This window comes from Aulonocara sp. 'chitande type north' Nkhata Bay, linkage group LG12, assembly GCF_057382095.1.
Source record: "Aulonocara sp. 'chitande type north' Nkhata Bay isolate Kocher_YH1m ecotype deep benthic linkage group LG12, A_spYH_male_GT1.1, whole genome shotgun sequence".
NCBI classification, from domain to species: Eukaryota; Metazoa; Chordata; class Actinopteri; order Cichliformes; family Cichlidae; genus Aulonocara; species Aulonocara sp. 'chitande type north' Nkhata Bay.
The window spans coordinates 14038778-14062820 of record NC_141355.1 but is presented as its reverse complement, the minus strand read 5'-3'; the positions used below and the strand labels follow the sequence as shown (position 1 = coordinate 14062820).

The window sequence follows — 24043 nt, the reverse complement described above, 5'->3', positions numbered from 1 at the left end:
ATGAATCACAGGTATGATATTTCTGTTTATATATATACAAATGCGTCCTGGTTAGTTCTGAGCTTAATGAGTCAGCCAGCCAAAGGACAAAACGTTCAGAGCACATGTTGGCTTAATGACAAATCTAAATGGCACAGAAAGGTCTCTTTAGAGAATATGGTCACATTGTAGATGACTGCCATTCTCATGCATTATTCATCACCCCAAAAGAATAGCTTGGATGAACTAGATAAGTAAAGTATGTGTAATAATTTCGAGGATTAATTGAATATGCTGAGGGGCACCTTTTGCTTTACGTTCCTTTTTTCAGTAACAGTGTTTCATAATGCTGGCTGCCTAACAATGAAAAAAACCCATAAAATAAAATAAATAACAACAACAAAAAGCGGCACTTTTGCTCAGACCATTGAGGATTAATTCAAAGCGACTTTCAGTTTTGCCTCTAGAACAACTCTGCTTCCGAGAAATGTTTGTAGAATTAAAATTATAATTAGTTTCTATTTCTCCAACACATTAGAAAGCCCACTTTTTTTTGTAGCTGGCTTAAGAGGAATCGTCTAGTCTTCCTGGATTCCTGCACACTAGCCGGGAGTGCAGACTGGGTTGATGTCAATCACTGAAATAAAGTTTAGCTTGGCAGCTCTACGGGGAGGCTTTGAAACGAAATGTACCCCGTGTTGCTGATTTCGAAATATTTCTTTAAAGCAAACAGATTTTTTTTCCAGTGGTGTGAAAACCCTCTGCTTTTCCCTCTGATCTTGTCTGAAATAGAAACATTTCTCTCTCCCCCCCAGTCACTTTAATTAATGGCTTTCTTTCCCTGGTCCCAAATAGAGCAATTTGTTCATGGAGTTAGTTCCTGCTTTGACAGGTTTTAGGTTAAACTGCAGATTTAAAGCCAGTCCATCTGAGGCGGCAATAAAAGCTCTTTTGAAAAGGGAATGAGGCAGTTTGGGGTGAATGGACACTTCTTATAAAGAAAAAAAGAGAACATGGATTAACAGTTTCAGAGTTAATGCAATATAACACACTCTAGCACTGACCTTGCTGTATGTATAGTACAGCAATTTGCATACTTCACTGCATAGGAAAAAAAGTGATATTCAGAGAAATATAACAGAGGTGTAAATGAAGGAAGTGTACTTACTGCCATAATTCAATGTGTTATTTGGTTGGCTTTATCTATGACCCTCCGTATAGCTTAACATAACTTGTGCAGCACTGAGATAGGCAGAAACGAGGGACCTTGAGCAGTTGCCAGAGGTGGAAAGGCAAAGATAGAGAGTCACATGGCATCTGTGCAGAGTGGAGCATGAACCACTGCTGCAGCTGTGAGATCCTGAACTAATCAGGACAGATGATTAGTCATCACTACATTGCATACGTTTCTCTGCATTAAACACTCACAAGCCAGAATTAATATGTAGAGTAACTGTTCAGTACACACTGTCTACAAACTGTCAGATCTCTGTGACGGAGGTTGACAGCAACACTCGAACAAACAGGACAGATGGTTCAGCGCAGTCCGTGGTGCGACGTGAGATTTCTGTCTTTCAAAAGATGCACTTTGACTTAAAGTTTGCAGTTGTTTTCCCTCAGTTCACACACAGTTTAACTCTAATTGAAATGGAAACCATTGGATTTTTCTGTGCATGTATCTGTGTATTCGTTTAATTGACAGCGACGTGACGTTGAGAGCTAGGCTGTGTTTTCAGCATAGCATTAGTTCTTGGCCTCGGGATCAGTTTCAGGCAGCAATCTAAGCAGATCAGCTGATCTCAAAGCCAGCCCGCATCATTTGAGGGCTCAGTTGATATACCTTTGCTCATCCTGCCACATGGTCGGATGAACTGCTTCTGCCTCGGTGTTTTGGCCAGCACCCATGCTGGTTTTTGAAGGCAAAGTCATCATATTTGGAAGAGAGTGGAGTTAAGCATGGTTAGTTAGCTGAATTCACAAACTGTACAGGTGCAACACACAATGCTGCTAATTAATATTAAGATAAAAATGATAGATAAAAGATAAAGTAATCAAATTTCACTAAAACAGAAGCAAAACTTTCTTGGTTAGACGTCCAGTTAAGTTGCTTGAATTAGCTGAAGTGACGTCCAAGAGAAAGTAATTGGTTTTAGTATCCCAGCAGCTGGACACTTATTTTAAATCTTACTAGTGCACTCAAAAAAATAAGTCATTGGATGAACTCAATTGGACTGATGGCAGGTTTTCCACGTAATACATCTATTTTGGTCCAACCTAATCTACATACATCATGACAATTCAATTAAATTGAGTCAGTAGAACACAATTTCGTAAATACTGCTAAAATGAAAAAAAGTACATTAAAATGATGTGAAAGGTTTTGGTTGGTCCAACTCAATACAATGTCATTCACTTGAGCTAGATTTTCATTGCATTGAAATCATTATTTTGAGTTCAACTAAATCATAATTTTCATTACCAGAAAACTAATTTAATTATTAAAATAATGACAAAATGAATTTGTTTTTACAACTCAGGTTTATTCACTTGAATTAAAAGCAGAAACAGAATATTTTGTAAATAAACATACATGTCACATGGTCAAATCAACCTTAACAAAAATCAAAGTGCTCACAAAAAAGTGCTGACGTACATTTGTAATGAATGTCAAATCTGAATAGCACACACCTCTGTACTACTAGGCAATACTGAAAACAAACTGGAATCTGTAAAATCAGATTTCACTTCAGAATCATTGTATATATTTATAGTGACACTTGCAAATTCACAATGATAACCTAAACATAAACATTGCAATTCACACCATAGTATGGCAGTCACTGAAGATTTGAAACAACCCAACAATACATAAATACACACACATATACATAAATACACACACACACACACATACATATATATATATATATATATATATATATATATATATATATATATATATATATATATATATATATATATGTGTGTGTGTGTGTGTGTGTGTGTGTGTGTGTGTGTGTGTGTGTGTGTGTGTGTTTTCATGACGAACATTTTTCTGTTACCAAGGGGGAGGTATTTTAATAAAAAAAAAAATCTTTCAACTTTACTTCTCCAAAACCAATTACATGTAAACATTTACAAGCTTATAAGAACGGGAAGACCAACTTTAAAACACTGGAAGACACAAAACTTGTCAACATTTTTCTATTACCTTTGCAAATCCCAAAAGCAATCAAAAAGAAAATGGTGGTTACAACCATGAAACTTTTTCTGAGCTAAATCCCCAGTCTTTTCATCCATCTATAGTAGTACAGATTAAAGGTCACATTACTCACAACATAACAGCAGACAAAAATAGACAACTTCCATTTGGCCAAAAAAAAGAAAGAAAAAAAGGTCACAGTTTGAACAAAAGATATAAAAAGGCCAAAATCAACTTTTGTGCTGGGTCTTGTTTGCCTAAGCAAACATCTTCATTTTCATTTGCTGCATCTTTGTACTGAGCCTTTGTCCATCCAGATTCATCAAAATCTTCTGACAGAACTCAAAAGTGTACTTGTGGTCATTTGGATAGCTCAGATCAAGTGCATAAATCAGTCCAAAGTGGACGATGAATGCCATGATGACACTACCGAGGTTGTTCATAACTGTAGTACCTTCAATGACAACTCCAACATCCTCTGGCTCCTGAATCCCTTCTCTTCTGATGGTGTAAATACAGTGACAGTTGCTGCAGTGGACCTCAACCGTTCATCCTCAGTGGAGGTGGTCTGAAAAACAGGTTGTTTCAGGTTTAAGGGCTCTGTCACTTGGAAGGGGACATATTATGCAAAACTCAGCTTTTGTATCCTTTTGTGCTGAAACATAGGTCTCTACCGCCTCTATAAACACTCCAAACATAAATAAAACCCGTCAATCTGTTTCCTATCAATAGTTTGGGTTCAGGTATTATGTACCTCCCTTTGGGAGGGGCTTGATATAGAGCAGGAGCTCCTCCAGTGTCTATCAGTGTGTGTGTGTGTGTGGGCTGGGTCAATTTCCCTTATTTCATCACAATTGGGAACCTTTTGAAACAGCTTGTTTTATGCACATTATTCCTGAAACCAGGAGATTGCTGTAATGGCAGTGACACTAGTTAGTGTCTTGATGCAATCTGCTGTGTTCCTTATAATGAAGACTTTTTACTAATTGGCATAATAAACTGAACTCCACTGGAGTGTTTACTTTCTGAAGTGCCTTGAGATGACTGTTGTTGTGATATACCGCTATATAAATAAACTGAATTGAAACACTGACAGAAAATGGATGAATGTTTTGTCCACATTTACTGTGTTTATAGAGGCAGTAGATACCTACATGGCAGCACCAAAAGAATGAACAATTGAATTTTTGCTGAAACTGTCCCCTTAAAAAGTGCTCTCCAGTGCAAGTTTCAACAATGACTATTAAGAATAATACATATTTCACAATTATATTGTCTCTTTTGAATATATGAGGATTTTGTGTGCGATGAACCTAACTCAAATTGAATCTAGAAAAGAAGGTGTGATAAGCGTACCAGATACTCCTTGAACAGTAGGTCTGGATCTTCATTAAAGTAGATCACCAGGCTTTTAAGAGTATGCTCCCTCTTTATGTCGATGTCATCACACTAATGCAAGGGTGGGAAAAAAAGGGTGAAAAAAATGGAATTGATTGATTGCATTTAATTGATGGGTTTATCATTAGTACCGACCAAACTACTGATCGCCATGATATCCTTGATCTTTTGGCCCTTTGCTCCTTTGCTCCCCTGAAAATTTTGCATCAGCTTGTCTGTTAAATTGTCCAGCTGAGCCAAGAACTTCGCCTGCAGGGGTTTTGTAGTGATCTGCAGGAACTCTGCATTCACCTGGAAATAAAACATACACAAATATAATAAACTAGAAGTTTAAATACAGACTGCTGAATCAACACACTGAAAGTTGCTAAACATTTGAACCATCAGTGAAGTTTGTCAAGACCTAAACTGTTTTTAGCTGAGTTTAGGAATATATCGCCACCTGTTGCTTTGGCATGTTCCTAGCAGCGTTTTCCTTCATTTTTGCGTTTACCTGTGGACGGGATTATTTTTTAAAACGAAAACGGAAAATCTCCATTTTCAAAAATACCTGTGTAAGTGTGGACGTAGCCGAAATCTTTTATAATAATAAATAGGTTTGAACGTCATGGGAGTGCGCATTGTGCTGCCTGCAGTTACTCTTCCGGCCACATGGTTCGCTTTTGGTAGCACCCTCAGTAAACTATGTAGTGCTTTTAAAGACACCTCAAAACGATACTTTCTACTAGAAAATGGCATATAATAATAAACACAGAATACCATATTTTTAGATTATAAAAAGAAAACAGTAAGAAAGAAGTTAGCTATAAGACATCATCTTTCATTGAGCACAATGGCTAGCTGCTAATAAGCTAGCACACGCTCCGACTTAAAAGTTGGCAGCTACACAATTTCTCCTCTAAAACAAGGCACTTTTGAAAAGACCTGGCTGTATTGTCAAAAAAAAAAATAGTATTCAAGCAGAGAAGAGAATGGTAGCACCACCAAAAGTTCAAAAAACAACTGTTACAAGCTTCTATGATAAATAGCATTATAGATTTAGCTGATAAAGAAATACACAATTGGATATATGGAAAAATAATATGTTACCTTACCTGAAGGTGTAGTTTTATCCAAAAAGTACAGAGAGGCCAAGAGCAGCTGGATTCATTTAGGTGATCCTGAAAGAGCGCAAAATTTTCAAAGAAGGCGGACCGTTGTGTAACTCAGTAACTTTGTGTACTTGTGACAAAGACTGCTTTGAGAGAAAATAATTTAGGTTCACCACACGAATAATAATTGCAGTAACGCTGGAGTGCTACATTTGCGTTGAATGAGATTAAAAATAATGTTTAAGCTTAAAGAGGGGCTTGAATTGATTTCTTTGAGTTTACAAATACTTAAGTGCAAAAATGTACTCCTCCTACCCCCAGTGCCCCAACAAACTCATTCATTTTGTGTTCAGAATCAGCCTCTGCTGGTTTTGAATAATTTTAGGTTTACACAAAGAAAATCAAATTAATTTGGTATTTTTTAATTGCATTTGTGAACAACTAACATAATTTGCATGTGTTCTTTGAAAGGAGGACCTGAATCTGTTTTTTGAGTGTGTGCAAATGAGAGCCAGTACTGTGCAAAAGTCTTGACTCACACTTCATTTCTTTATGTTTTGATAGGAAATTTGGAAGGAGATGTAGGGATTTATTGAAGCGTGCAAACATACATGGAAATACAGTAAACAAAGCAACAAAAAAAAATGTTTGTTGAGTTCTAACAAGCTCAAAAGTCAGTATTTGTCATGACCACATTCCTTATTCAACACAGCCTGAAGTCTCTTAAGGCAGCTTTTTTGTCATTTCTTTAGGTAGTGTTCAGGAATAGTCCTCCTGGCTTCTTGAAGGACATTCAAAGCTATTCTTTAGATGTTTCTGCTTTTTGTTCCATTCTGTTAGCATTACCTGGTTTGGTAGAAAAAAACCTGTTTTCTATATTCAAACAAATTTGGAGTGTTTCATTGTGGCTGGATTTTCTTTTAAAATAAATGCAACCTTGTCAGAAAATCTAAATGTACTACTTTTCAAGTTTGAGAGGAAGCAGTGTTGTATGAGGAGAAACCTAAACATTCAGAGACGCTAGGCTACAAAACTCTTTCAGTGAATGGATTTTGGAAGAAAACCTTCTGTCTGTACTGATTTAATAATTAACTTGTGGATTTTCATATCATCTTAAGGTTCCGAGCAAACACCCATTTAAAGCCCTGAGGTTTTGGCTTGAACAAATTTTAAGTATCAACAGTTCACCGTGAGATCTTTTTGAGTGGATTGTGGTTGAGCTTTAAAGTTATATTTGCTGGATTTTTAAAACTTTTTATTGATATATCTTAACCCTGAGAGGTGAAAAGCGTGTTTTGGCTTGATTCTCACCAACTATCATTTTCCTTTTTTTTTTTTTTTTTTTTAACAGAGGCAGCCTCTCATTCCTCCCACTCATCAAAGAGGCATAGTACTTCATTTTCATACTGCAGTATCACAGACAGGCGTCAACACCCATAATCAATCACCATTGCTTGTGTGGAAAATTCCATTAATTGGCTTTTCTTTGGTCGCCTGATTTGGTGCAGTGTTAACATGATCACACTTTGAGAGGAAATTCTGCCTGGAGTAAAAAAATCACTCGGCTAATTGTGCCCAGTCCTATTTGCTGTGTAATTGCTGTATCACTTTTACCCTCGCTGTGCTATCTTCAGTTGCTGGCCAGAAAGTCTTTGTTGGATTTGTGTCCGCTTGTTTTTCTACCTCAACATTAGATGTTCCTCCCCACTCACAAAGAAGCCGACTGACTCTTCCCTGTGAGTGCCTCTGTAGTTAGCCTGATTTACGATATCGCTCCGCAATAAAGGCCCGTGTGAGGGGGAAAGATTCATTAAGGACCCCAGTTTATGTTTCGGAGAACTCCGGAGGGACCGTGGGAATACTGATTGGCACACAGATGTGCACTTGTCTCATCCCCCCAACCAAAGCCAAAAGCTCTCAGCCCCTTTCCCCTTGCACCATGTGCACTGGATTGCACAAAGGAGGTGCTGTTTGCTGCCTGCAGGATGCCTGGGATACTCAGAGTTCTTGCCACTCAAATTTGCACTCTCCTGCTGTGATAGGACTATTCCAGACGTATCAGACCTGCTCGCAGCACCTGGAGGCCCTTCTCAGCATCCTTTAATGACATCCCCACTGACCTTCCCAGCCACTAGCAGCACGACCTATTTGGGTTCATCTCTTCCATCCACAACTTTACCAAATAGGCCAGCGGGCACGGCATTGCAGTGTTTACTCTTCATCGGTCAATACTCTTTAATCCCCAAGATGAGGCTTTCTCTCATGAACTCAAAATAGCTCATCCTCCTCCCCAGTGAAGCCACAGGCCCATTACTCTTTATTAGCTCTTAGCGTCTTAAATGTGGCCATCCATTAGAGGAGTGGCAACAAACATCCCCAACTGATCAAGCTCAGTAAGCTGGCAGGACACACACGATACGCATTCGCTAATTTAAACTGACCCTTAATCAGGAATAATTATTGTGGAATGAAACAGCTTGTGTCCGAGATAAAGAAGACTCACCTGCACAGCATCGTCCCTGTGAAGATTCCCAAACTTTCCGCGGTCTCCATACCTCCCTACCCCATGTCTCTTGCTTACCAGCTCAGTAGTCTCCACAGACCTCTGCCTGAATGATTTCTTTTCTATGGAGGCTGACATGGAGTAATACCATACTGTGTCATATATTGATTCTTCTTCCAGTCCCTCTTTCTTGAATTTTGTAGCGGCTCAAAAGCATAAATCATCTGCAAATGATCCTCGAAGGAAATATTGTATTTATTATTCTTGACGCATGGTCACAAATTCAATAAGCCTTATTAATTGAACATGGTGAGAAATATGATGTGGGTAATTCAATGGGACTAGAGAGCTTTCTCTCATCCCTCATATTTAAGACTGTCCTGTTTGGCATTCAGGGCAAAGTCCAGGAATGATTCAGGGTCACAGCGAGGGTCAGGGAGAGTGTAATCTTAAGCCTCGACAACCGCTCGTTTTTGTGATGTGATTTACTGTTTTTTGTTCATTTGTTTTTTTGTGGAAAACCACATGAAGGCCACCAGCACCAGAAACCCTTTTGTATTTCACTCTTGTGTGAGGGATGATTAAAACGCAAGCACAGTAACACCAACTTCTCTGTTGCTCTATTCACTGTTGTTCAGTATTTCTGAAGCTTTCTGTCCTTGCTTCTTATTTCTTTTTCTTCTTGACATGTTTGACGAAGCCGAAATACAAGCAAGGCCAGGCATCCAGGCAGCCATTCACTGCTATGTCCACCCATATTATTACAGCCAGAAGTGGGCAGCAGGGACATGGCCTCACCTTTTCTGGTGCCCTCTATTGTGGCTCTTCATTTTCTCAGTCTCTGCGAGTGTGAAAGCTGCTCTCCGCTCCGCTACTCCTATTCCGGCTCTACATATCCTAGCATGAGCCCCAGTGGAAGGATGAGTGAGTTTGTATGAGGCGAGGTATAGGCAGGGTGCTGCTTGGCTAGTTAGAGCTCATCTGGGACCTGGTTTCTTACCTCTGCACAGCCATGCAGAGAGAAAAACCCTTTCCACTGGTCACCTTAGAAACTAGGAACGTAAGGTGACTGTAAGTGCAAGAGTGGCATCAGATAAGTGACAGCCAAAGCAACTGGAACTAAAGGTTTTTTGGAAAGCTACCACATGCCGTGTGTCGCTCACTGCCTCAGAAACTAGATTGTACAGGAAGTAGACCAGTTCAAAGATGATTAATCATTTTCCTATGAGTGAATTAAGGATTTTTGTCCAACATTAAGTTTATACCAAGCCTTGAGGATTCATTAATTGAATAAATAAATCTTCAATTTGATGGATTTTTAGTCGCATTTTGCTCAAAATTATTGCTAAAGTTTTGGTTTATTTTTTAAAATCCAGGCAGGATGAAAGAGGTTAACTAACTCGCGTACAGAGGAGGATTGTCATCACCAAAGCGATGCGTACCTAGAACCTGATCACCTACTCACGAGCAGACAAAAGGTGCTTTTATAATTTCCAATTAAAAACTCGAAGAGAAAAAAGGGATTCAGACATTAGAATTTAGAAGGCACTCTGTCTCAGCATAATGTGGGCAATCCTTTTACAATTTAATGCCACACAATGGGGAAATTTAATTATAAATGATGTGGATCATGAAGTGTGTGCTGAAATAGACATTTTTCTCAGTTGAATTATCATGATTTTTCTTTGTCTTTGCAGTTTTTTCCACCCGCTGAAACTTGTGCGTATCTCTCTTACCCCCAACCTGGAGAAAGAAGAAAGAAAGATGATTTGCAAATTTTATGTCTTTCAACATAACAATTCCAGGAGCGCAGTCACAGTACTGATACTCTAATAGCGAGAGCACGCTGTAATTAATGTGTGAAGCTTTTACTGTAATGTTTTACAACATTATTTCCATTCAGTTTTTTTTTTCTTCTGACCAAAAGCTGGAAAATGTGGAAATTACTCTTTCTGTGGCCTACTCACCGAGTCAGGGTTATAGTATTACTCCACTTCATGACATAAAAACCATTAAAGAAGACCTTACTGGAGTCTTCTTTTTTTAAAGGTTTATTAAAGTTCATTTGTAGTGCTTCCTGTGACTGTCACAAAATAGAGGAAGAATAATAGAAGTTTTAAAAGCTGAAGCCAAAATCCAGCGGGGGGATTAAACTTCTAAAAAATAAAAACCCTAAGATATTAATCCTGCTGTCACGTCGACACTGATTGCCTGTCCTTAATAGAGGGAGAATTGAGTTTTCTGATGCTGCTTAAGGGTTTATTTCCATCAGCAAAACTCATCAAAACAGTGAGAGAAACCAATCATTTTTTTTTAAAGTTACTTGAGAATGATTGCGCGTGATAAGCATCTTAAAATTGTAATATTGTGCAATTCTTGTATTGCGTAGCGTTGAAAATAATGGTTGCACTTTATGAGCTCGGCTTGTCTGAAATGTTGATGATGAACCTCCAATTCATGGTTAGCATTTACTAGCAAGCTAAATGGTTACGCTGGTCCGTTAGAAGCGACTCTTTTAAACGAATTGATTGAATTGACGAAGTTAGCCCGACATCCTCACAATCAACATCAGTGTAGTTTGACACTTATGGACTGTTTTCATCTGTGTGACTGCAAAAGTGGACTGAGCCATTAACCTTTGAAAGGCGGCAGGCTGTTAGATACAACCAGCTCAGTTATGCAGTTGTCTTTCCAGAAAAAGTTGGCATGCTGTGCTAATAATTATGAATGATTTTTTTTTTTAAATTAAAGGTTTTTTGAAGTTCCTGCTTTTGTTGGGTTCTCAGAGATTTAGCTGATAAAAAGTTTGCTAAAAGATTTCCTCTGAATTTTGAATGTGGAACATTTACTCCACTGGAACTGCAGTACCTGCTACACTATATATTGCTGTATCAAGTCTAGCCTCTGTTGCAAAGTGGGGAAATAGTGGGTGGAAAGTTGGTGACAGAAGGAGCTGCAGCTTGGAGAGGGCCCACACAGACTCCAAAAGAATTACTTTGTTTAAAAGGCAGTGCCTTAAGCAATGTTCTCTCAGGGTCCAGATATCTGAGTCAAATCCCTGCTGCACAAAAAAACAAAGCACTACTAGAGTTTGAGTAGGGTTGTACTGTTCAATTTCTCCTCCCTGGAACAAAGGAGCGAGTGATTCATCTTAAAATAGCTTTGTATGATTTATTAATTCCGATCCATGACACAGGCTTGCTGATTCTCATTATTTTGGATTTGGGTTAGAGATTTACAGACTTTATTTGGCTTGAGGTAGAATTATTTTCCAGTTTATGAATTCATTGTCAGTTTTCAGGCACCGGTCCTAAACAAGGTTTGCATGCTTATGTTTACACAGGGTGACATAGCATAAGCACTGCAAACAGTCGTGGTTTAACAAAGATGTTACCCTACATGTGGCACGCGACTGATCTCGAGTGTTTGATGCAGATATACAAAGGTCCTAGATTTTATTTCATTTCCATAATTTTATGTCCTATTTCATCCTCTCCACCAGACTAACTAATTTAGTTAATGCAGAAGTCTTTGTTTTTAATCATACAGAAGTCTTGGTAAGCTTGCTCAGTTGTTTAAAGCTTTGTTTTTTTAACGCGTTATATCATTTTATTCAGAGGCTCTTCTACTTGTAATTTGCTTGTAATAATGATCCATCTTGTCTGGCATTACCAAGAGCAGCCTTACTGAAGATTAACTGAATCACTTAACCTTTAGTACCCTTTTCCCCAAAAGACCTGCAGTGCTATATTAAATGTAAATAAAACCAAATTCAATATTGTTCAAATGAAACCCTGTATTTAACACAAAAAAAAGAACAGAGAAAATAGATCAATATTTGAAACTGGGACATTTTATTGTCATGCTTTAAAGAAAGTCGACCCTTTTTCAAATTTCTTTTTTATGTATGAGGATATAAAAAAAAAACTAAACAAACAAAAAGAACAAGCTGGTGCTTTTTTGAAATAGGTAAAGACAATCTCAGAAGAACAACACACACTTACTGCTTCCATATGATTTAAGAGGGGAAATAGCATCCAGATTCTGATAAAGGCACTTAATTAACAAGCATGATTATCTCTATCAAAGTTGAAGTTTTGACATTTTGCTGCTCTGAAGCGTTCAGGTGTGTGTTAAAACAATGCCAAGACGGAGCGACGTCAGCAGCAATTGTTGCTGCCAATCAATCTGGGAAGTGTTTTAAGGCCATTTCCAAACAATTTAAAATCCATCATCCTACAGTGATAAAGATTATTCACAAGTGGAAAGAATTCAAGACAGCTGCCAATCTGTCCCAGGAGGGGACATCCCAGCAAATTCACCCCAAGGTCAGACTGTGCAATACTCAGAGAAACTGTCAAAAAAACCAAGAGGCTCTACATGTAAATGTTACATTTATCAGAGTGCGATTAGAAAAACACTGACCAATTATAGCTTGTTTGTAAGGGTTACAGAATGGTAAATGCCCTGTATTTATATAGCGCTTTACTAGTCCCTAAGGACCCCAAAACACTTTACATATCCAGTCATCCACCCATTCACACACTGGTGATGGTAAGCTACATTGTAGCCACAGCCACCCTGGGGCGCACTGACAGAGGCGAGGCTGCCAGACACTGGCGCCACCGGGCCCTCTGACCACCTCCAGTAGGCAACAGGTGAAGTGTCTTGCCCAAGGACACAACGTCCAAGCCGGGGCTCGAACCAGCAACCTCAACAAGGCGAACGCCCAACTCTTGAGCCACGATCACCCCACAGAAGAGAGCCCAGCAGCATGGTTTAGGCTAACAAAGCTGCATCTGATCTAACCATTAGACAATGTCCTTTGGACAGACAAGATGAAAATGGAGTCTTGAAAATGTAATCCTGTGTATACCAAAGTATTGTAGAGCCAAATGTGAGGCCATATGTTTGACAACTAACATTTGAGGAGATTTGAATGCTATTGTAGAAACACAATAAAGATTTCTGGCTTCTTCACCTACCTCCAAGGTGCTTAGAGAAGAGTCAAAGTCTAAAGAGGCTGAAGCTCCAGAAGAACAAGGTTATTACTTGATAAATTAGTTTTAACCAACAGTCTTGATCAGAGCCATCACCCTAATCGGACATGAGACAGAACAACGATCCCAAGCACAGCAGCAAATCTAGACCAAGATGACTGAAAAATAAAATAATTAAAGTTAGACGTCAACACAGCTGAAATGCTGTTGGAGGACTTTAAGAGAGCTGTGTATAAATGCCTGCAAACGTCACTGAGCTGAAGTAAGGTTGTAAAGAAGAGCGGACGGAGACGTCTGTATAATCATATGAGAGACTGACTGAGGCCAACGCTTCAAGTGAAGTTTCTAAATGTAGTTCTACGATTAATTGAATCATGGGGTGTACAGTCATGGCCAAGGGTAATTTTTTTTATTTATATGGCAGTAAAAGGTTTGGAAGCATATGAAATCCTTATCATTGCTCTTCACTGATAGAAGTAAAAATGTATAATTTAATTAAAAACTAAAGTGCATGAAAAACAAACACTGTCATGGCTGTGCTTAGGTTTTCACTGCCTCTGCATTTTGACTTAGATTTAAGGTAATATTGTTGTTCATCTGGGCTTGTATGTAATATTTTTATTATGTCATGGAAACCCATGTTTAACAGAACCACGGCAGACCCGATGGCATTACAATGCTTTTCAGCATATTTTATTTACACTTATCACACAGTTGCTGTATACACAACTCAGTCGTCTGCAGCTCACAGCCCAACAGGACAGGACCCAGTACAGATTTTAAAGCCGGCGGGGCATGATTGCAGACCACACCCCGCCACACCACGTAAACCTTGAATCTAACAGGTATACCTTCTTTTGACTATGACTGAGTGGCTGTTGCAGAATAACATATGCTGCTATTAAGATGATGACTTTTCCAGAGAACGCTGTTCTTATTTCAGCATTCAAAAATTAAAAGGGGGTTAGGGGGACTACCTAGCTCCTAAACCTCTTAGAAGAAATAATGCAAGACATGATTATAAAATGATCATTTTAAAAAATGAAGGGAACATTTAAAATAAATAAAATAAAAATAAAATATTTTAAATAATAAAAAAATGTAAAATACTAAAATAAAAACATCAAATCTTTCCACATTTGAGGATTGATTGTGTATTTAATACAGTTTGTACAGCATGTTTTGGAAAATTTTAAATGAAATTTAAATTTCTTGGCTGGAAATAGTTTTTTCCAGATTGTTTTTTCTTCATTCGTATATAAAAGCACACAGATGAGTCGCCTACATGTCTTTGTACCAGCAGTGAAAGCATTAAGTCACATTTCAACATGGTGCGAGGAGAGGTGCTCAATGCAGAGAGCTCTTTGCTCTCACCTTCTCTGACACATGAGGGCTCAGTCAGGAGAGTGAGAGTAATGTTGCTTCCCAGGAACCAGAGAATGAATCGGTCACTGACTGGGCTATAAAGCTTTTCTTCTGCCAGCAGTGTGATGGCACGTATACAACAACGCTTCATGCCAGCAGTTGACACAAAGCTCCTGCTTGGTCAGGAAAAACACAAATTGCCCAGTGTTGTTCTGCAGCTCAGAAATCTGTGTTTCCTGCTGTAAAGACCGAGTCTTTACAAAGTGATTCTTTAAGTGGGACCATTTCTGCATGGTTTGAGGTTTGGACACTGACTGCTTCTCTCCATCCAACGGTAGGAGAGCAACATTAAGGCCGGCAGGAGCACCGTGAAGTCCAAATCCTTGTCTGATTTGTAACCTGCTGGGACGTTTGATTTACAAGGGTGATCAGAGGAAAGAAATCCTCCAGCAGCCAGCATGAGGATGAAAGTGTACTAAGGAAGTGTAATCATGTAGCCGATTGCTCTGGAGAAGAAGGTCAAAGCACACGCTTGTTGTCATTAAAACCTTCTTTATGTGTTCTGTGAAGTTCCTCGGGTTATAAGAACAGTATTGTCAGTCTCTATGGACTTCTTGTGATTTAGAAAGCTGGTTTTAATTGTAATTATAATTACATTTTAACTGATTTTATATTGAACCTCATAGGCTATGTTATACTGATAAATGGATAATTCGATGCTGCACATTTCTAATTAAAGCGCACAGATAATGTGGGGTTTCTAGTGGTATAATTGCAGCAAAATTCAGGAATATAAATATATAAATGTAGTGCATACATTTAGAGCTTGGGGGCCAGAAGGGTATACTTATTAATTAACTGCAAAAATTCTGCCTCATTATTATTTCTCATTACTGGTTAATTGCTTCATTGTTTCAGCACTAGTTCTAACATGTTGCAGAGAAAATCTCTGTCTCGATAATCTTCTCAGATGTCTAAATCTCCTTGTCCTTTTTCAGGCTTTTTAAAATACAATTACAGCACACAAGCATTTCATTCTTACAGCAATCTAAAGTCATTCCACTGCCAAATGCCAACAATACACACTATGGAGAAGACTAAGAGACTTTAAATGGCACAAAAGCTCACGCTCTGTCATACAAAAAATACGGCACTGTAAATTCAATGACGTCATCTTTTTGTATTAATCTAAATCTGTTTTTATTCATATAAAAGATCACAGGATTCAGACCCTTTAAAACACATGAATATGAACCACCTACTAGTCTTTAGAGTCAAAATAATGACTTTGTTGAAATAAATGTGAAGATTTCTTACACCTCATTAAATGAACAGTACTCCTAGTGTCCATTTTTTCTATTAAAACTTTCCTGAGACATCCTTCCTTTATAGTCTGAAGAAAATATTTAGAGTCTTGGCTTACAGTGAGGATTTTATACGTATTAACCGTACTAAAAAAAAAAGGAAAAGAAACATGTAAGGAGGTAACTGATGTCCTTTTACAATAAATGCATTCATTCAGTGTCTGCTGCCTGTGATACATGCTCTTTGTGTCAGTCGAACAATTAACAGCTCTGACTTATTTAGTAGAAAGAAACACATCTTTTTTTAATTTACTGAAATTCACTTATTCAGCTGATTCATGTTGTCAGAAGTCAAATAACAATACTGGACTAATGAGTCGATCAAGCTTTCATTCGTTCAGAAGACCTTGAATCCTTACTTGACTTAGTGTATGTGATCTATCAGAGATATGTGTAGTTACAACACTTTTCTTGCACGTTCAAAATGCTCCTTCTAGTTTCTGTTTTGGCTTTATTTGTGTCTTTCTACATCATCTTGGTGAAATAGGTTATAAAAGCACTTCTATTATAAGACTACACTGACTGGCTTTTCTCTTCTGTCTTTTAGTAACCGACTGTCGAGTCTTAGAGGGGTTGCAGAGATATTCCTCTATCCCCACGTACCTGCCTGTCAACTATCAGCTCCTCAATGCTGACTTGGGATTTTTCCTGAAGGAGGCCAACCAGGACTTCATGAGGAACTCTACCCTGGTGTCGCGGACCGAGCCCTTCTTCATCTACCAGGCCAGAAGTTTGCCCTCTGTGAACGCCAGCTATGGGCCCCTCTCTGTGGAGCAGCCTGTCCCCTTAGAGCTCCTGCAGAGCCCGGGGACCTTTCCTGCCTCTTCTCTTTTTACCTTTAACTGGAAGGTGCAGACCTTTATCATGAATTCCCGAATTCACTTGACCAAGCCCAAAGTCCAGGTGTTGTTCTATGTTGCAGGCAGGGACTGGGATGACTACAGTGCCATCGACAAGCTGCCCTGTGTGCACATGTTTGCTTTCCATGAAACCCAGGAGGTACGTGGTACTTGCCAGCTGAGGGGGGAGCTGGGACTGTGTGTGGCTGAGCTGGAGCCACTGGCCAGCTGGTTCAGCCCACCTAGCGTCGTGCCAGGACGCCAGAGGAATCACGAAGTGTCCGAGGGCACCCCAGTGGAGCTCTACTACGTGCTGCAGTCCACAGACGCAGGGTGCCACTCAGATGAATCCAGAAAGGACAATTTCATCCGCACAAGTCAGGAAGGGCTGTTTGGTTCCTATACTTCAACGCCTTTGAGGAGGATTGGCGGTGTGAGGCTCTACCAGAACCCCACTGAGCCACCTCTTGCTGAACACAGGCTGGATAATAACTTTATGGTCTTGGTGCCAGCCACACCCATGAGGCAGAGGGAAACTGGCTCTGCTTTTATCACTGTGTCAGCCTACTCTCCTGTGGAGATGTTTACTCTCAGGTAAGAACATATTTCTTTCTGTTGTTCAATAAAATGTCTTACTGAAGAGTTTTTCTGTCAGTCTCACATAGTGAGGTTCTGCAGCCAGTGTCTCTTGACTCCCGTGTTATCCTTTCAGTATATTCCATCTTAAAAATCTGGACATTATTCTTAAAAAACATTAATAAGGCCTGGTGTCACCTCACTGAAACACTGGAACAGCTGGAACATAGCAGAATCGGTTTTCCTTTCTCCTCGCTCCCTGCTCGTTCCATCTGTTCTTCTCGCCCTCCACAGTCACCCGTGTTGGGTTTCACTTCAATATAGCTGTTCTCCATTTTCTGTAATTTTCTTAAGTCAAAAATAAAATAATGATTGATTTCAGCTTATCAACGCCACCTGTTAACCGAGGTAAGCAGTAATTGCTCTGCTTCTGTACTCAACTGATCAAATCATTATTGATTGCGAAGTCAGCTGGCAACATTAATGTAGCACACAGTCTAACGACGACGACTTCATTTTGTGATTGGCTGCACTGGGATACAGAATAAATGACTGGAAAGAGTTTGAGGAGAGTCGTCCTCTTTCATGACGGTATTTATACAAGAAAAGGTGCCATGTAGCTAACAGCTCCTTGACATTTGTGGTCAAATTAATTCATTGATCGTTTTTTGTGGCCATGTGAGAAATGTAATGTGATTTAACCCTTTTGTGGGTGAAACCTTTCACCAATAGAACCAAAGGAGTTTGTGGTTCAGGCCAAGAAACAAGCTATACCAGGCTTTACAGTTACAGTTTTTTGTTGTTGTTGTTCTTTTACAGTGACTAGAAGAATTCATGCTTACATTGTTACTCACAATTAATGTCATCATTACACATTGTTCATTATTTTTCCTTAAAAGAAACCATTACATTGATTAATTCAATCCCAGAGCAGCTCACTACACTACTCGTTGTATTTTGCATTGCTCTGTAAAATGACCTGAAATGCAGTCACATAATTGTAACAGTATAAACCTGAGGCTACAGTCCCAAATGCCGACACATAATCCTATCCTAATGAGGGCATACATACAGTCTTTTTTATGTTTATGCATGAACACAAAAAACAACGTACAGTAAAGATGAAATCAGGACCAAAGAGACTTTAAGGTCATCGCACAATGATTGCACTGCAGTGCTGCAAGTCAGACTGCTCATCATAGCTTTTGTTAGCTGCTGAAGATCAGGATCTGGGTGCTGGGTTGGGGTCAGCTTTAGCATCACTCTGGGTTGTTGGCTAGCTTTGTGTTAGCATGTTGTCTAACGCAAGTTAGCAGTATATAGTTGTTTCTGTCTTGGATTCAGGACTTTATCGTCATGCTCTTGTGCTTTCGTGCATTAAAAATAAAAGTAATGACCTAGTAAAAATAATACAAGAATTGAAATCAGCTAAAGATGTAAAGTGATTACAATAAGACATTTTGTTGGAACGCATCACTTTCAACATTGTTATCACCATATCCATAAAAAACTTTTTAAGAATGATTTCAGTCAAACATGAGCCTCGTTTGTGTTTTGTCTCATTTTAGGCAAATCAGTTTAAAACTATACAAAAGTAATAAAAAGTTGAAAAGGTTCCTCTAAGGTTCCTCCACTTCCTCTAAGGATCAGTTTAGTATTTGGGACATTATCTTCAGCATTAATGTGTGTTTGTCTGATGAATATTGTCAGGATCAGTATATTGTCTTGTCCATAATTTTTGTTGCCTTTTCTTTTTCTTTTGAAGGATTAAACAGTAAAATATCATCTGTAAACCTCAGAAATAATATAATATTAACAGAAGTAGATTTACAGAATTCTCAGTTCCTTTGTTAAAAAGTTGTTTTAACTCACCGACATGCTGTTTATTAAAAATGTTTACATTTAATTTTGTCGAGAGCTCACAGACTAAAATGTTAGAAGGGTTGTTGATTGCACATTACTGTTAATATGAGGCATAAGGTTCATTTGTGCTAGTATTTTTGCAATGTTAGTCATTACAAACTTTTTTGCCCATGAAACATGGCTGATTTTTTGGCAGTGCCAGCTTTCACAAAAAAAGTATATTTTTAGGTACCATGTACTTTAGGACAGAATGAGGTGGATAATTTATGACGATATTGCTTCACGAAGAACAGATCTGGATGCTGGTCTTTTAGGTGCTTTGCTGAATTTAATCCCTTGGTCTGAAAATCACGACATAATCGCTTAAATATCACCTCATTTTATCAATTATCATCCCTTGGTCACCCACATCATCCCTCCATGCCTGACTCTACCTTTCTTACCCACGTCAAGGACAGAGCTACTGCGAGAGTTGCATTTGTGGCCATAAGACTAGAAAACTTGTAGGTGTATGCTGCCTCCGCCTGTTCAGAAGAGCTGTAACCTTCACTGCCTACAGTATTAAAAAATACAAGTGCCATTGTGTTTTCAGGAAGGTAAATACCAGTTCTGGTGACATCCCAATTCATCGTGGTGTCATCGAAATTTCTTCAAGAAAGCAAAAAAAAGTTTATTTCCTAAAATGTTTTCCACATTTGTTGTGAGTCTGTGTGAGTAAACTGACATGTTGCTGCAACACAATACCAGACTTGTTATATACAGTGCCCTTCCAGAGCAGACTGAAATTTTAGCTGCGGGAAGCTTTGAGATCAAAACGAGACAATGAGCCCCTCTCTGAGCTATCGTTTCAAGATATTTATATGACAACAGCACATAAACCGAACTGAAAAGAAAGCGAGCAAAAACAGTTGTGTGTTAACGAACCTTTAGACGGTACACTTCATAGCCCATACAAGGTATGAATTATATGCTGTGTAAAATGAACTTCTATGTTATAATAGATATATTATAGTTGTTTTTATTTCATCTTACCACAACCTCATAACTTATTTTCTAGCTAACCACATATATCTTCAGTAAGTGCAGGAAGAGCCGGGTTATCTCTCAGAAATGCAGTGACTCAGTGAAGCTGCTGATAGGTACTAATTACAATGAACAGATGAGACAAAATGATTTAGATAATTAACATGTGATGCAAATGAGGATGCCATTAATTAAAATGCATGTCCATTAGTGTAATGACGGAAGGCGATCTTAATCACACTGGTTTAGAACATTTATAAACCTCCAGAGATGCTCTAACAAGGGGTCAAACCAATTCATCAAACTATGTAAAAAGGAAAACAAACTAGGTGGAACGCAATATTAAGATGAAGCGTACCGATACTTATATCAAGCTGTAGCACTCTTATTGTGCACTAATAAAAACAACAATTTCCCGAGTTTACAACAAATATGCACAGAAGATGTTTTAGGGCCAGAATTGGAGCTGAGGTAAACAAGTTAACGGCAGCTTGCATTGTTTAGTTTTAACAAGCCAAAGAAAATTTCCAGACTTGCCCTTCTCGTGCTTCATTTAATCGCCTACTACTTGTCCTGAAGTGATAAGCATTAAACTTTCTTTTTCCGAACTGCGAAAGTCTGAATGAGTTCTTTGATCAGTCAAATGAACAGGCCAGGCTGCCCGCAGAGGCAGTGCCTGTGGTGTTTTGTTTTTTTTATTTGGCAGCGTTACGCATGCCAGGCGCAGGTTGGCCATCTGAGAGCGACAGATATGAAAAGGCCTCTGTGTGGTCCTAGGTGATAAGGCTGTCCTCATACATGCATTTGTTAGGACACTTAATCGCCAGAGCGAGAAGACTTTGATCTCTATATTCACAACATCATTATCATTTGTGTACTACGCACTTCTATGTCAGCCATTGTTGGCTGTATCCACGAATGCAGAATGAGCTTATGATCGTGTGAAATTAGTCAAACAGACCCTCGGCTCTAAGTTAGTTTAAAATGTTTATTAGATCCCCGCTCTTTAAAACCAAAATCCGGGGGTTAGTTCTGCATGCTCATAAATTTATACGCACTATTTGCACAAAAATCCTCTTCTTCTCAATGGACATGATGAAAAAGGTCAGATTTAAATGAAAGTTGAAATGGTCATTGAGCCTTCAGTCATTCTTTCCTCTTCTCCAATTCAGTTTTCACCTTACTTTGCTCCATTATGCTGAAAGGTTCACACTGTGATAGATATTATGCAAAGAAAGCTAATTTGGAATATTCTTAATAGCCAATCATCCGGCCAATTTGTTGCATTGTGAATTCACAGCAGGGTATGGCTTGCTGGGGCATTTCTCTGTTGACATGCTACTTTTAATTTGACGGGTTCTGATTTGATTTGACCTCCTCTGTGTTAATAGGCTCTGTCACTCAGGAACTGGAAAGTTTTGCTTATTTTTATTGTAGCTTACTTTCCTCAAACGCAGACAGATTTCGATGTGGAGCATATCGTCGCTACTTGTAGTTACTATCATCAGTCATCCTGGCATGAACACATTTCTATTTCCTGTCTCCTCTCCCTTTGATAAGCCATCATCCACTGGAAAAAAAATAAAAAGGTTTAAATGTCAAATGAAAGAGAAAATTGCCTGAATTATTCTAGAAAAAGACCATTATGGCTAACATTTTAAAATCCATTATCACCATCTTACATGCACAAGGTGGAGGTATCTAGTTTGGAGGCCACCATGTTTAAATAATATTCCAGGGGCAGTGCAATTTACTCTGGAATAGAAGAGTCTTTACCAAATTCTCCTTTTAATTTGATGAACTGTTGAATTAATAAAAACATGCATCATCCTTGAAAAAAAAGAAATGGAAAAATTGGAAACTACCCATCCTTGGACAGCTGACATTTTTGTGAAAATATTTAACCACTTAAGGTTCAGTTAGTACCATACAAGTGCTCCTTTTAAAATTTTGATTAATGTACAAGAGACTTGAAAAAAGGAAGTTAAAGCAGAGCAAGCACAAAACTGCAGTTCCTGTTGTGGCCACTTGAAGCAGGTTCCCAATGCATGTCAACGCCCATAGACTCCCATGTTACAATGCACAAATTTAGTGCCTTACAATCATTTTTACAGTCTATTGTTTCCATCGCTATGAATAGTTCATGATATTTACGAGGGATGAATTTTTAATTTATAGCTCATCCACCTGGATACTAGAGGTAGGGGCATGGCCACTTTAATTAACAGTTCCTCTAGATGTCTGCTAGACCCCAACTGTCATGTAATGCAGAGATTGGGAACTCAAATGTGTGCAGGCACGCTTAAAGAACAACAAAACCCCAAACTACAATAGCAAAAAAAACAGCCCTTTATTAGATGTCCAAAACATAAATCAGCCTGTAAAATCCATCTATTAAAAAAACAAACATGAGGTGAAGCAACAGGATGAAAGATTAACATACGCTGAGGTACTGAACAGAGGAACAACAGGACTATATGAACTCACACACTGAGGGCTAATTGGGTTTACACACAGCCGGGGGAAACAAGACACCGTGGCATCATCTCAATCACAGGGGAGGAAAGAAAAGCAGATACAAGACACAGAAGACAACTAACCAGCAGTTAGTTTAACAGGAATCAAGAAATGATAACTAGCAAACTCAGACAGAAAAGTCAACTTAAAAAGGGACAAAAACATAAAGAAAACACAGATGGGGAAAAACAAAATGAAGGAACTATTAAACTGTAAAATAAAAGGAACTAACACACAAAGGTAAGCAAGCAGAAATGTAACTCTGAAAACTCAAAACTCTCTCTGAGTGTAACCCCACGACCACCACAGGACAGGACCCCCAATAAATGAAGGTAATGAACATAATATTTCTGACATATTTGTAATGTTGATGCATTTTTATTTGAGTCATCCAACAAACATATTTAACTGTGGGCTGTGTATGTATGTTATCAAGCAGTTATTTAGCTCTAATGTGTGTTAGCAGATATGTTCGTCTCTGCTGAGCACCAATATGGTTTATGGATGCAATTTGCAAGCTAAGTGTGCTCATCCAAATGTTGTAAACTGTGGCACGGAACAGCTAACATGACAGCGGTAAAAATGCTGGTGCTAACGCATTAAAATGTTGGGTCCAAAACCAAAGGGTGGCATCACAGTGGCTACAATCTCTTCTTAAAAGTTTATATAGTGTACACAAATTTAAATGAAATTTTAAAATCTCAAACCACATCAGTTCTCCCAGCTCGGTTTCAAAATATTGAAATACTCCCTGGTGAGATTTGTCCCAATTTGCGGGAGAATGATAAAGAAGAAGAAGAAGCAACAGCGGCTGAAACAAAGACTACCTACTTAATTGTTAACATGCTTCAAAAAACATTTTGAATGTCAATATTTTAGAGGTGCCGGGGCGGTCGTGGCTCAAGAGTTGGGAGGTCGCCTTGTAATCGGAAGGTTGCCGGTTCGAGCCCCGGCTTGGACAGTCTCGGTCGTTGTGTCCTTGGGCAAGACACTTCACCCGTTGCCTACTGGTGGTGGTCAGAGGGCCCGGTGGCGCCAGTGTCCGGCAGCCTCGCCTCTGTCAGTGCGCCCCAGGGTGGCTGTGGCTACAATGTAGCTTGCCATCACCAGTGTATGAATGTGTGCGTGAATGGGTGGATGACTGGATATGTAAAGCGCTTTGGGGTCCTTAGGGACTAGTAAAGCGCTATATAAATACAGGCCATTTACCATAGATAAATGCCATAAGACATGCAGCTGACACAGCATTAACTTTATTGTGTTCAAACAAAGATTGAGGTAAAAAAAAATGTAATTGAAAGTAATAGGCAGTAATTGGAGACT

General features: G+C 38.9%; 1 protein-coding gene across 1 annotated transcript in view; it reads left to right on the top strand.

Moving 5' to 3' along the window:
- The window catches only part of LOC147317053 (transmembrane protein 132C), a 167539-nt gene that overhangs the window by 14868 nt on the left and 128628 nt on the right, over window positions 1–24043 (top strand). The window contains exon 2 of the mRNA XM_086313656.1: window positions 16450–17335. Within this exon, the coding sequence (XP_086169782.1) occupies window positions 16450–17335 (886 nt within the window). The remainder of the gene's footprint in view (window positions 1–16449; window positions 17336–24043) is intronic.